General features: G+C 34.6%; 3 protein-coding genes across 3 annotated transcripts; 1 reads left to right on the plus strand and 2 right to left on the minus strand.

Annotated features, from left to right (window-relative positions):
* The first annotated feature begins 407 nt into the window (after positions 1-407).
* On the plus strand, positions 408-3,595 carry LOC108195918 (uncharacterized). Its single transcript, XM_017362938.2, has 5 exons — positions 408-1,099; positions 1,365-1,924; positions 2,013-2,195; positions 2,294-2,495; positions 2,619-3,595. The coding sequence occupies exons 1-5, from the start codon at positions 565-567 to the stop codon at positions 3,335-3,337; spliced, it is 2,199 nt and encodes a 732-aa protein (XP_017218427.1). The 5' UTR covers positions 408-564; the 3' UTR covers positions 3,338-3,595.
* Positions 3,596-3,782: 187 nt separating this feature from the next.
* On the minus strand, positions 3,783-5,977 carry LOC108223348 (probable disease resistance protein RF9). The gene is made up of 2 exons (XM_017397552.2): positions 5,090-5,977; positions 3,783-4,310 (listed from the first exon to the last, which is right to left on the minus strand). The coding sequence occupies exons 1-2, from the start codon at positions 5,975-5,977 to the stop codon at positions 3,783-3,785; spliced, it is 1,416 nt and encodes a 471-aa protein (XP_017253041.2).
* A 374-nt stretch (positions 5,978-6,351) lies between these two features.
* LOC135150458 (putative disease resistance RPP13-like protein 3) lies at positions 6,352-8,160 on the minus strand. The gene has a single exon (XM_064086769.1). It carries the CDS (start codon positions 8,158-8,160, stop codon positions 6,352-6,354), a length of 1,809 nt encoding a protein of 602 aa, XP_063942839.1.
* Positions 8,161-13,581: the final 5,421 nt, after the last annotated feature.

A 13,581-nucleotide genomic window follows, 5' to 3' on the forward strand; every position in this document is an offset into this window, starting at 1 on the left:
AAGAGAAGTGGATAGAGAATAAAAGATCAGGTAGAAATCACCTAAGAAAGGATCAGGTTCATACATTATCAAGGGCTGGTAGCGCATTTTATCCGATTATTAGACTAATAAGATCAAAATTTTAATTCATCAGATTTGTATTATGTAAAGAATTAGAAGCTTTAAGAATAGCCTGTTATCTGTTATGTTGGGTGACGACGTTTTGCAAAATTTAGTTTCTAATTATGCTGAGTCAACTTCCAGGCTACGTGCAGCTAGTCGTTTGTGCTAAATGAAAATTAATATAAAGATTGAAAGCCTAACAAAACTAAAAGAAGGAAGCTTCTTCTGAATATCCTGTATAAATCCAAATTGTTGGTTGTTAGGCCTATAATTCACACGATTTCATCAATGGAATGGCATTGTTGACATTGACAAACTATTATAACTGACTTGCCTAAATTTAACTTTAACTTCGGGTTTTCTTACTAGAACTGATCATAAGTTCGATTTCATAGTTAATTTCAGTGCAGCTGAACACTTGAGAATTAGTCTTAGTCGAAGCTAAAAATTAACAGAAAAAAAATGGGAGAGAAGAGAGGTAGCATCGCGTTCTTCACAACCTATCGCCCACCCGTGGCTCTGGACATCTACTCCTGTCCATTGCGGCCCAAGTCACCAAGCGAGGAACTTAAAATGACAGATGGAAAATCCTACAACTACGACGGCCATTACATTCCACCCGCAGCTCTGAAATTTATTATCAACCGTCCTGAATTGATTCCCGAAGGAATCAAGGATGCTGATGTTGAGAGCGGCAATGTTTCAGGAATGGTTTTCGTGTCTGAACGAGACGACCTGGAAACACTGCAAATTGCTATTCAGACAAAATCGTCATCTCATACTGATACAGTCTCTACCAAAGTTTTCAGTGTCGAGGATGTTTATCCTCGATCTGATGGTGTGCGCATGGAGGATAGCCCTTGCATTGCCGGAGTTAAACAAGATACTCTTGTCTATATCTCCACGAAGGAACCAGCTCCCAGACGCCGTCAGCCCTGGACTGCTGTTTACAAAACTAATCTCAAGACCGGGAAAACCGACCGCCTCACTCCATCATGTAAGAATAAACTAATTATGTATACTAATTCTCTTCCATTATTTTCAGTTTGTGCTATAGGTCTAGTGTTACATGTACATAGTTCGATTGTTGCTTTGGTCATATTCAGTGAGAATCAAACAAGTACTTCTCAAAAAAAAGTGTTATCCAGGTTCCAAATTATCAGTTATGTGATAGAAGTAGTTGATTAAGGTATTTTTGTCATAAAAAAGAAATTATCCGAATGGGTAAAGGTTTAAATCTGTTTTAACTCATTAATCTGCAGTGCAAGCTGATCTAAGCCCGTCAGTGTCGCCGTCTGGAAAGAGGATAGCAGTGGCATCGTATCAGAGGAAGGCCGGTTGGGCTGGAGAAATCCAAGATTTGCAAACCTCAATTTTTGTGATGAATGTAGAGAAGCCATTCAACCGCAGATTGGTTGTGGAGAATGGCGGCTGGCCGACTTGGGGAAGTGAAGGTGTCTTATTTTTCCACCGCAAGGTTGATAAATTTTGGGCAGTTTTCCGTGTTGAATTCACTGACACTTTCGTTTCAGAACCCACTCGTATAACCCCAGATAAATCAAATGCCGTGACCCCTGTAGCCATTGATGCCACCACTGTGGCAGTGGCCACTATTCGTAAATTAGCAGATTTTGGTATCGGCCGCAAGAAAGAACACTATCGTCACATTGTAGTGTTTGATTCAGTTATTAAGAAACCGATCATGAATGTCACTCAAGTAACAAAACCTCTGGCTGACCATTTCAACCCCTTTGTGATAATGGATGTTGGGACCAACACGAAGCGCATTGGATATCATCGTGTCAACACTGACCTTATTAAGGTAACTGATTTCACTTTCAAGTTACTTAATTTTACAAGCCACTTGTAATATGGTATAAGAATATAATTTACTTTGATCTTGCTAATAGGTTGGAGAAAATATAGAAAGACAGTTCTGTAAGATCAAGTCTCCGGTTCCAGATATAGGACTGTTTAGGTTGTCTGGAGCATTTCCAACGTTTTCTAGTGATGGCAAGAAGGTTGCATTTGTTGACAATGAGTTCAAGTCTGTCTGGATAGCTGATAGCACAGGCTTGAAGATGGTTTTCGAGGTATAACTCATAGAAGTCCACATATATAGTATGATCATAAGTAGTTATACTTGACATTGATTTAGTTTTAAGATCAATCTATCTGTATGTTAACATAGACGGAAGGCCCCAACAGGATCTTCTCCCCCGTATGGAACCAAAATCCAGGTAAGGATATCCTGTACGTGTGTATGGGGCCGTCTTTTGCAGCTGACAAACCAGTGGATATAGCTCTAATCCCAAATGCTTCGGAAGGAAGACAACATGTTCAACAGCTCACAGATGGTTTCAATAATGCCTTCCCTTCTACTAATCCTGAGGGTACCACTCTACTTGTTCTTTCCGTTTCCTTAACTATATTATTGGATTTTGCTTGCGTCCATCTTGATATATGAAATAAATGCACAGTATTTATGTGGATGGACGGATTGTAAATGGTTTCAGGTACAAAATTAGTTTTTCGATCTACAAGAGATCACCCCGAGGACCCTGAAGCTAAGGTCAAGGACGGATTCAAGAATTTATACATAATGGAGGATGCAGAAGAAGGTGATTTTGGCGAAGGCAGGATAACAAGGCTCACCGAAGGAGATTGGGTCGACACACACTGCCAATGGTCTCCGAGTGGAGAGTGGATCCTATTTTCCTCCAGTCGTGACAAGCCCACGGGTGCACCCCGAAAGGACAATGATCTTGATGCAGGATTTTTTGCACTATACCTTGTGAGCCCAAAGCATCCGGACGTGATTGTAAGAGTTTTCGGAAGTGGAGATGATCTCTCGGGGCATGTAAACCATCCATTCTTCAGTCCAGATGGAAGGACTATAGTTGTTACAGCAGACCTTGCTGGTGTATCTGTTGATCCCATCTCTTTGCCTCTGGTGGAGCAGTCAGGCAGGGCTTATGGAGATATTTTTAGCGTGGAAATCGACAAGGACGACATTAAAAAGAACGAGAATGTGAAGGAATTTAAACGAATCACCCATAGTAGATATGAAAATGCTCTTGCTTCTTGGACCATGTTTTCATCAGACGACCCAAATTCAGCATGGAATCTACAGTTTAAGGGAGAATACGCTCCATCATGCCCTTACGCACCTCCTAACGGAGCTGAAAGTTGGCATATGAGTGGCCATATCTGCATCGCACAACGCAAATGTTAATTAGATTCGTAACTTTCTCAGTTGGGTTTTAACGTATGAGCGCAGTTGAAGCAATGATGAAGGAGAAATAGAGCAGTTCCAGACCATTGTTTGGTCGTTTTAAATTGGAGAGTAAATGTTTTACTCTTGGAAGTAACACTAAAATTAGAGCTTAGTGAAGAAATCGAAATCAAAGTAATTGTAACGTACCAATACTAGCTGAACAATTTGAACCAGAATCAACAAACTGTAATAGAGAAATCGAAGAATTCAACTACAGTAATGATCGGTTCCTGTTTCGAACTCAGAAAATAATTTATTCATATTTCCTAGTGTTCTGTTTGTTATAACGATGTTTGATTATGAGATTTGTTCCAAAGTAGCTGACATTTTACATGTATTGCAAACCAATAATTTATCATATGATCGATTATTTACTTCATATATATAAAGACATACATCTTTACTAATGCTCGTCTGTCATTGCAAGAATCTCTACGAAGCAGCCTGGAACAAATAAACAGCCCGCATAACTTGAGCCTGTGCCTGAATCTTTCGCCCTAGAAGCTCTTTTTCCTTTTTTTTCCTTTATAGAGATCAGCTTAGTAAAATCGGGTGTAGGAGGAACACAATTTAGTCGTTCGGGAATCATCAAATTATCACAATCATCTATATAAATACCTTTGAGACAAGACATTGCTTCGTCCTCAACGTGCCACTCTTTCATATCAGGATGCCCTATTAGTTTCAAAAACTGAAGACATGGAAACGTATTATTACTGCAGACCATTTTCTCCCCTGTGTACATCCCCTCGCCTAAGTCAAGGGCAGTAAGATTTGACAAACTTGCCAAAGTGGGCATCGGGTCTTGTGTGAGCTTGGTCTCTGATAGTGATAAATTTGTGACAGACTCCGGTAAAAATCTCAACTCTGTGGATCTTTTATCAGACCTGCCAAGCAGAGACTCTGGAGATTTTCGCAATATGAAAGTGGTCTAATATGATAGTGAATAAACTTTAGATCATTTTCCAATCCTGACATCTTCAATTATCGATCAACTTCAGATAATGATGAATCAGCGAGTCCTGATCATTTTCCAGATCCTGACAAGTGCATGTAGAATACTGATAACGTCATTAAGCCAGGTCCTGATCAACTTCCTCAAATCCTGATTATCATTGAATCAGTATTTGTAAGAGGTATATGCATTTAGTATAATACAGTGTAAATGAGGAAATACCAATATTTTCCTCAAGAATATTTATTTATTACAGTTTGGTATGTACTATCTTTAAATCCGTTAGTCATTTTAACGTCCAACCACTAAAATATCGTTTGAAATGAAAGAATAGTCATCGATATGTAAAATGAGAAATGTGGCCACTTTTTTATTAAACAGACGTAAGTATGGCCAACGAAATGCAATTAGCTCTATTATTTATCATCTTGATTCTCTGTAGCGAGTTGATGATACTACTATATAAAAAAAAAAAATAGCGAAAGTAAGCAAGTTAGATTAAAGTATCAATGCAAAAAGAGAGAGAAAGTAAACAAATTAGATTAAAGTATCAATGCTGAGAGCATCTCGCTTGTCACTCATTATCTATAAGTACACACTCCCAAATATTGAGAGTTAAAAAGGGCATTTAGCCTCTTATGAAATATAAGTGAATTTTTAGAACACAAAACATATAATGTTTACTAATGCTTCTCTGTCATCGCAAGACTAACTCGAAAACACGGTCTAATAGATCATTGTATCGAGTAAATGACTTCTCCGGTGGGAGAACGCATCAAATATCCCTCGAGCAGCTCTCGAGCATGTTGAGCCACAATCTCTCTTTTCTTCTTTTCGTAGATCAGCTCAGTGAAATCGGGTGTAGGAGGAACACAATTTAGTCGTTCGGGAATCATCATATTATCACAATCATCTATATAAAGACCTCTGAGAGAAGGCATAGCTCCATCTTCGACATGCCACTCTTTCAGATTAGGATGCCCTACTAGTTTCAAAAATTGAAGACATGGAAATGTATTATCACTGCAGACCATTTTCTCCCCTGTGTACGTCCCCTCGCCTAAGTCAAGGGCGGTAATATTTGACAAACTTGCCAAAGTGGGCATCGGGTCTTGTGTGAACTTGGTCTTTGATAATGATAAATTTGTGACAGACTCCGGTAAAAATCTCAACTCTGATGGATCTTTTATTGGACCTGACAAGCAGACACTCTGTAGATTTTCGCAATATGACAGCGGTCTAATTGATGGAATCATTAAATAGTGAGAAAAGTAGAAATTGAAAGTTTCTAGACTTGTTAACTTGGCTATGGACTCCCAACTGTAAGCAGTTCCTTCTTCCGATACTTCTTCCCCTTCTACTGATGTTATAGACAGAGCACGGAGGTCCAACAAATTGACGGTATCAATCTGGATCCAATCCGAATATTTTATAGTATCTACAGTCTGGAGCTTTGTTTGGTTGCTTTGAATCTTGAAACCCCCTTTATGAAATCTTATATGTCTCAAATCTTCTAGCTCACAAATTTCTCTAGGAAATTTGTACCTAGAAAAGTCTGCACCCCACAAAGTTTGTAGCTTTTTCAGCTTTTTTATACTTGCTGGAATTGCTACAGGTTCTTCGTGGTAGAACCCACCGCCCATCAAGCCCAAGAACATTAGGCGAACTAAGAGCATCTCCAAGAGCCTCCTTGTTGGCTCCTAAATATAATATAAAAAATGTGGCTCTTAGCAATTTAGGATAAAGTTAAGAGTGTAAACTCCAACAATACACTCTACATCCCTTCTCTATTTCATATTTTATTCATATATTGGGCTCCACTATAACAAAAGAGATGGAAAGATAGAGGTGAATTGGATGGAAGGATTTTTTTATCGTGAAAAAATAAGTTAGGAGCAATGTAGTAGCTCTTAACTTTGAGGAGAGAGGAGAGAGAAACAAGAGGCTCTTAGTGATTTAAGAGCCACTTAAGAGTCTCTTGGAGCAGCAATTTTCTTCTCCCTCCTCAAATCTCAAGTTAGGAGCCTAAATGAAGAGGCTCTTGGAGATGCTCTAAATCCCCTATATTTTCTGGAATCCTTTCTGAATGTTCTACACCGGCCAAGTCAAGCACAATGAGATTCTCAAATCTGGTGTAAATCAACTTCACTTCTTCTATTGTAAGTTCTTCACTTTCGTTCATTACTGATAGTGAACAAACCTTTAGATCATCAGAACAAGACCCGGGTAGTTCTAAATAATCACCGGTTCCATTGTAAATTGCCTGCCTTCTGTGTCCACGAATGGGATTTGGATGCTTTTTACTAGAGTCAAAAACTCCCAAAAACTTGTCCGCAGAGGCCTTTTGTATAGCAAGATCACGTACAACATCATGTACCTGGCACTTGGCAACTTGTCCATCAAATTTAAATGTTGCTATGAGAATCATATTGCGATTAATTAATTCATTCACATATTCCTCAGCCACATCCTCCATCACCAGCCCATCTCCTTTGTCAGTTATGAATTCCTCTGCAATCCATAACAGTTTTAACTTTTCAACACCAAAAGTATAGTCTTCTGGGAACCTTGCAAGGTACAAAAAACAATCTCTCATCTGTGGAGACAACTCATTGTAGCTCAAGCTTAGTATCTCATCAATCTCCGCTGACTCGCCCTTCAACTGTCTCCAAAGATCATTCTTCACCTTTGACCAATCCTGGTAGCTCTTCTTGTGGAATAACAGCCCACCAAGTGCCACGATTGCCAGTGGTAAACCTCGACATCTACTCACCATTTCCCTTCCTAATTTGTCCAGATTTGGTGTTTGTTTCGCCGTCTTGCATAACAACTGCCAGCTCTCTTCTTCATTCAGAAAACGGAGTTTGTGGACAACACATCTGTCATCTACTCTCTCAGCAACTTTCTTATATCGCGTGGTTATAATAACACCACTGCCGTCCCTTTTGTCCGGAAACGCACTTTTAATCTTTTTCCAGACTTTGATATCCCATATATCATCAATCACGGCCAAAAACCCATCTCTCTCTTGCAGCAAATTTAGCAGGTGCTGCAACAAGTCTGCTTCATCCATTTTATCCAAATAAGCCAATTCACCGTCCAGTTTCTGCTTCATGAAAGACTTTATTATCTTCCTCAGAACATCTTCAGTTTTATAATCCTCCGAAACACAAACCCAAGCACGACTCTTAAGATGGCTCAACTCACTACTGTGATACAATTTACCGGCAAGTGTGGTCTTGCCCAAACCCCCCATTCCATGAATGGAAACATACTTCAGCGCAGGATCCTCAGTAAGTTCAGCCAACAAAATCCGAACATCATCCTCAAAACCAACCACATCAACCTTGTTTTCAACAGCAGTTGCTCTCAGCAAAGCTCTCTTTCTTTGTTGCACATTCGCAGTGTCTAAGATATTCCCAATACCATACTCTGCTCGCCTGTTCTTGATCTCATTCACTCTTCCCTTGACCGACTCGATCTCCTTGCCGATATCATAAAGCTCTACTTCTTTCGTGCATATGCAAATAGAGCTCCGCAGACAATCCAGAACACCTTGCCTAGGAGCTGAATGCTTCTTTTGGTGGTCGCTAAACCTCTCCAGGATGATCACAGCCTCCTGCGCAACTTCATTGACGTTATTTATCCAGATGCGGATCAGTTCCTCGTGTTGCCTTGATTCTGCATATCTTGCGGAAGATTGGAGGTAGACTAATTCATCTTTTAGCCAGTGCACACCATCTTTTACTCCTATCCTGATGTTGATTTCTTGGGTAAGAAAATCACTAAGCTTTTCAATTGCCGTGGATACAATTGCATCAACCATTCTTGGATCTGAGGGTATTTGCTAGAAAAATCAACACACCTCGTCTTTCAATTCAAAGAAATTATACAGGTATTACAAGTACAATTGTTATTTTTTTTTCTCTTTTTCAAGCGAGGTTCGTTTTGGTCAACTGAAGGCTTCACATCTGGAATCTCTTCTGACAACAGGATACTCCCTCCATCCCGCGTTTATGTACAACTCTAGTAAAATATAGTTTTATAATGTATTTTTAATTTTTTTTTTCTTAATAAAAATTTAAATTTCAAATTTTTTTTCAGGATTTTATATATATATATATATATATATATATATATATATATATATATATAATGTAAGTATATTTTATAAGAGTGCGTGTCAAAAGATTACTTAAAGAATCTGGTTATTTATGTGCCCTCCATCCCCATATAGTTGACATTGGGGCCGGCATACGTCACAAACTTTAAAGTTCCTGTAAAATTTATATAATTATGTAATTTATTTTTAAAATTTTATATGTTTTATTTTTATTCCAAAAAAAACTAAAAATAAGTAACGGAAGTATGTTTTATAGGAGCATTAAATTATGTGTCGACCAGTTAAAAATAAACATATAGAATTAAAGTAGGAGGTGACGTAACCGGTGTTACGGAAATCCTTTGTTTAATTTAATCAATTAATTTTAATAATAAGATTCATCATTTTGAACTTTGAAATCTGATTAATTCTTATATGTTTTTCTTAATCAAATTATATATAATAATTTTATAAAATTAAAATCTTATATTACTTTATTTGTGAACAATTAAAAAATTTGTGATATAATACATATATATTTGTTAACAAAAAGTTAATATAATAATAACTAAATATTAAATAATATTAAGTATTAACTAATATTAATATTACACTACATCTGATTTCATTCATATTAATTCTTGTGATTAATCTCTGATTTTCAATTAATCATGAATCGAAAATTCAAATGATTTTCAATTTGTGTAACATTGGATGAAACCAGTGTTCTAAAAGTCGGCGATTAATCGGGATTAATCGCCGATTAATCGCTGTTCGGTCGGCCACCGTCTCGATTAAGCGTTAATCGGTGAAAAAATCGTTTTTTCTGAAAATCAGGATTAATCGGTCAAAAGTCGGGATTAATCGGAAAAAGTCGGTCAAAAATCGGTGAATTTAAAAAAATTAAAAATAAAAAGTAAAAAAATCTTAAAATTCTAAAATTTAATTTTAAATAAAACAAAAGGCACGGAAATGACAAAACACATAAATTAAAGTTGTTTTATTACCTTTTACTCTTTCAATATTAACTTTAAACTCTAATTACATAAATTTGCAATATCTTCCCTCGCAGATTCAATCAAATTCAAATTTATACATGAGATGACTGGACTTGTATATGCATATAAAGGCATGTTTTGTGTTATAAAAAATCATTAATCTTTTGATTTTATATGACTATAAATTTATACTATATATAATTATATTAATATATATTATTTAAAAAATAATATTAAATTGATTACGATTAATGATCCGATTAATCACTCCGATTAATCTCCGATTATCCGATTAATCGCTAGACGGTGCTTTCACCGACTAAGTCCGATTCCCGCTTTTTACAACACTGGATGAAACACATAAATAAGTTGGACTCACTTTAGGAATAGGTGTTTAAAAAAATTACTTCATTATTATCTTTTCTCTTATATTTTAAATCAGAATTATTTTAGTATATAACTGTTTAGATTTAAAATTTAACAATAATAATTTTCTTGTTATATAATATATAAATGAATTTTATATAGTGGTCGTAATGTTAATTATCTAATAATCTATAATATCTATAACAAGCTGTATGGTATGATTTGGTTATATTTTTTTATGTCACGTTTTTGGTATCAACTCTAATTTACCTTTACTTAATAAGAAAAAGAAAAAAAATCAATATTAGAAAACTCTCCTTAAAAAAATTAATTATAAATATATGTATAACTTATGAAGACAAACTGAAAATCGAATAAAGAAATTTATATGTGTGTGTCACCTTAACACTAATATTGTATACTTCAAAACAAACACAGATATATTGTAACTAATAAACACATATTATTCTTTTTATTAATTAAAAAATAAAAAATCTGAAAATTTTAATATATAATTACTTAAAATATAAAACTATTATCGACAACATATATTAACAATATAAAAAATACTTATAAATATATATATATACTATTTTTACAATCCATTAAAATATATAATTATATATTAAAAAGGTTAAATCGTAAAGAAAACATTATCAATTTGTCAATAATATTTTATCAAATGTTAATACATTATCATTTGAAAAAGAATATAATTACATTAAAATAAAATTTTGAATATAAAATTTATATCATTTTAAAAATAAATATAAACGATGAAAGATAGACCATGTCTCTTTTCTCCTAAAAACAAACACCAGCCATGTATCCTACTTCATACAAACACCTATCAACTCCATAAAGAAAACAATATATATTTTTTCTTACAAACGAAGATATAATGAATATGAAAAATTTTAAAAATATTAAACCACAAACTCATTACGAAATATTATTATTATAAAAACATATACAAATAAATAATAAAAATATTTATTATTTACTACCGATTTTTGAAATGAAAACTGTTGTAGAAGTTAAATTTTTAAGAAAACATATAATCAACCGATCAATAAAATTTAATCTAAATTTAATTCATTAATTTCTAAAACATTACATGCACTAATAAAATGATGTTAAACTTTAGATTATAAAAAAATAAATTTTAAATTATATACTCCGTGCAAAGTATGAGCGTAAAACTAGTATTCATAACTTTCCTAAAAAAAGAAGAAAAACTAGTATCAATAATTTATTAACATTAATAAATAATATCATTGATAATGGTTCAAATTTACATTACCTACTTGATATTTTTGACCATATAATAAAAATAAGTTTTAATAATGAGATAAAATAATTTCTCCGATCATTATCCATATCTAATCATTATCCATATTTTATAGAAAAAATAAAGTCTGAATTTGACTATTTGCTTAAAAATCATTTTTAAATTCGATTACTCACGAACTCCATATGAAAGAACTATGATCTGATGGGCTGAGAAATTGGATCCAGCCGAGTTCTCGGCGAGTTATAAGATTTAGATCAAGTCCAACGCCGGCACTATTTAGTGTCCTAAGTCATAATATAGGGTATTTAGTGAAAAAAACTTGATCTAACAATGTGATGCCCTATATCACTAGGACAACCCATTCAAGCTCTATTTTTGAGACACTCTCTCTCCTTACCCTATCCCATATTTTATAATAAATTCTTATCAATACTCTTTTCTCTCTCTATTTTATATTATGTTTTAATGATGAAAGTGAACTTTTAATAATCTATTAAACATATAGTGAAAATAAGGCATCCCATATTTTATAATAAATTCTTACCAATACTCTCTTTCTCTCTCTATTTTATATTATGTTTTAATTAGGGCTGTAAATGAGTTGATACGCTCGATAACGGCTCGGTGTTCGGTTCGAAAAAAGCTCGGTTCGATTCATAAACGAGTCGATCTTGAGCATAATTTTAAGGTTCGTTTTATAAATAAGCTGAACTTGAGCACAGTAGAGTTCGACTCGATAGTTCGCGAGCAAGTTCAAATTATGAGTTCGTGAACATGGTTCGTGAACTTGGCTCGTGAGTGTAGTTCGTGAACATGGTTCGTGTACTTGGCTCGTGGATGTGGAAATTTTATTAATGAATGATTTATTATGAATTTAAGATTCCCTAGAGCATAAATTAAAATATAGTTAGAATTTTAATTTATTTTTTTTAATTAAACTAAATAACAAACAAACTCGTAAATAAATTTATGAGTATAAGCTAGCTCGTTAGCAAAGTTTATTAAACAAGTTCGTGAACAAAATTAATGAGCAGTTGGTGAGCAAAAATTCATGAGACATGTTCATGAGCGTGAGTTAATGAGCAGTTCGTGAGCAAAAGCTCGTGAGACATGTTCATGAGCTGTTCGTGAACAGAGTTATTCCTTAATGAGTCGATCCTCAAACAATATTTTTGGCTCGATCCAATCTCGAGCTCGAGTTCGAGTTCACTAATTTTTTAACAAACGATACACGAGCGCTCTAGAGTTCGGCTCGGATCGACTCATTTTGTAATATCCGTATTTATTTATTATTAGTAATAAAATCTGAATTAGAATAGAATTAATAATATTAGTTTAGTAAATAGATTAGAAAAAGAATTAGTAAGTGGAGTTAATAACAATAATAAAAAGGGATTAATTGTTTAATTAGGATTAGGTTATTTATTAAAAGTCTATATAAACATATAGAATCAGTGGCTAACCCTACACCTAATATTTAAGACGCGGTGAGGAGCTTATAGAACAGAGGCGAAGGGTTGCAGAACAGAGGAGGCGCGGTACCGATATTCTCACCACTTCGAGTCAGATCATTAAAGTAAGGTACATGTATGGTTAAATAGATTTATGTGGTTAATGGTTAGGTGTGGTAATGGTAAAGCAAGCATGATCCAAGTTCACGTGTTAGTATTCATCTAAGTTGCATGTGTCGTATCTGGGGTGTGTGCCATGTGATTGGTTTTTGTATAATCTGGTTAATATATAGCACTTACAAATCATGTTGGTGACTGTCGCAACTAAACCAGACGCGATCATTGAGTATATAATCCAGTAGGTTAATGGATACACCTTCGAGGTTATAGTTTATATTAATAAATTGTTAGCGTTAATAAATATATAAATAAGTATATATTTTAATAAATTATAATCTTATATTTAGGTTCGGAGTCGGGAGTTTAGCGGATTATTTACGGCTTCTCGTGAGTGTTTGGTGTGCTAGTTTCGAGGTACGGATTTCGTTCTCTTTTATTCAGCACTACTTCTATTAGTGTTAAGTAAATTTGATTACTCTGTTTTGATCCTTTCTGTTCGGTGTGTTTGTACGGATTCTATTCTTTTTATTCAGCGTTACTCCCTTCGATATTAAATGATTTTGATCTGTCCTATTTTAATCAGTCCGATTTGATAAGTTTCTTTTGTGCTATTCATTGACTGTTTTGATTTCCGAAAAATATTTTAAAAATCTGTTTTGAAAGATTGAAATATTTGTTATGCGGTTTTCAAAGATTTTACAAAATATGATATGTTCAGTTTATTTGAAATATATGTACCATGTGATTTTAAAGTTGTGAAAATTGTTTTGTTTGAACCCTTAGAGAGATATAGGGTATACCGAGTTTCCCAGCTGTAGGGGTACTACAGCCATGTCTTTGCGGCACCATTGACATGACACTTCCGTGACAGTGTGATTGGTCACGGCGTATCCTTCTGTTAGCTCTTGGGAGGAGC

This window comes from Daucus carota, chromosome 1, assembly GCF_001625215.2.
Source record: "Daucus carota subsp. sativus chromosome 1, DH1 v3.0, whole genome shotgun sequence".
NCBI classification, from domain to species: domain Eukaryota; kingdom Viridiplantae; phylum Streptophyta; class Magnoliopsida; order Apiales; family Apiaceae; genus Daucus; species Daucus carota.

Bases quoted from the DNA above. Each gene is read 5' to 3' on its own strand.
- LOC108195918 (XM_017362938.2), top strand. From the start codon at position 565: ATGGGAGAGAAGAGAGGTAGCATCGCGTTCTTCACAACCTATCGCCCA. The intron at 1,100-1,364 runs GTAAGAATAAAC...ATTAATCTGCAG, and splicing joins CGACCGCCTCACTCCATCAT to TGCAAGCTGATCTAAGCCCG. The intron at 1,925-2,012 runs GTAACTGATTTC...TCTTGCTAATAG, and splicing joins TCAACACTGACCTTATTAAG to GTTGGAGAAAATATAGAAAG.
- LOC108223348 (XM_017397552.2), bottom strand. From the start codon at position 5,977: ATGGGCGGTGGGTTCTACCACGAAGAACCTGTAGCAATTCCAGCAAGT. The intron at 4,311-5,089 runs GTCATTTACTCG...CTATCATATTAG, and splicing joins TGCGTTCTCCCACCGGAGAA to ACCACTTTCATATTGCGAAA.
- LOC135150458 (XM_064086769.1), bottom strand. From the start codon at position 8,160: ATGGTTGATGCAATTGTATCCACGGCAATTGAAAAGCTTAGTGATTTT.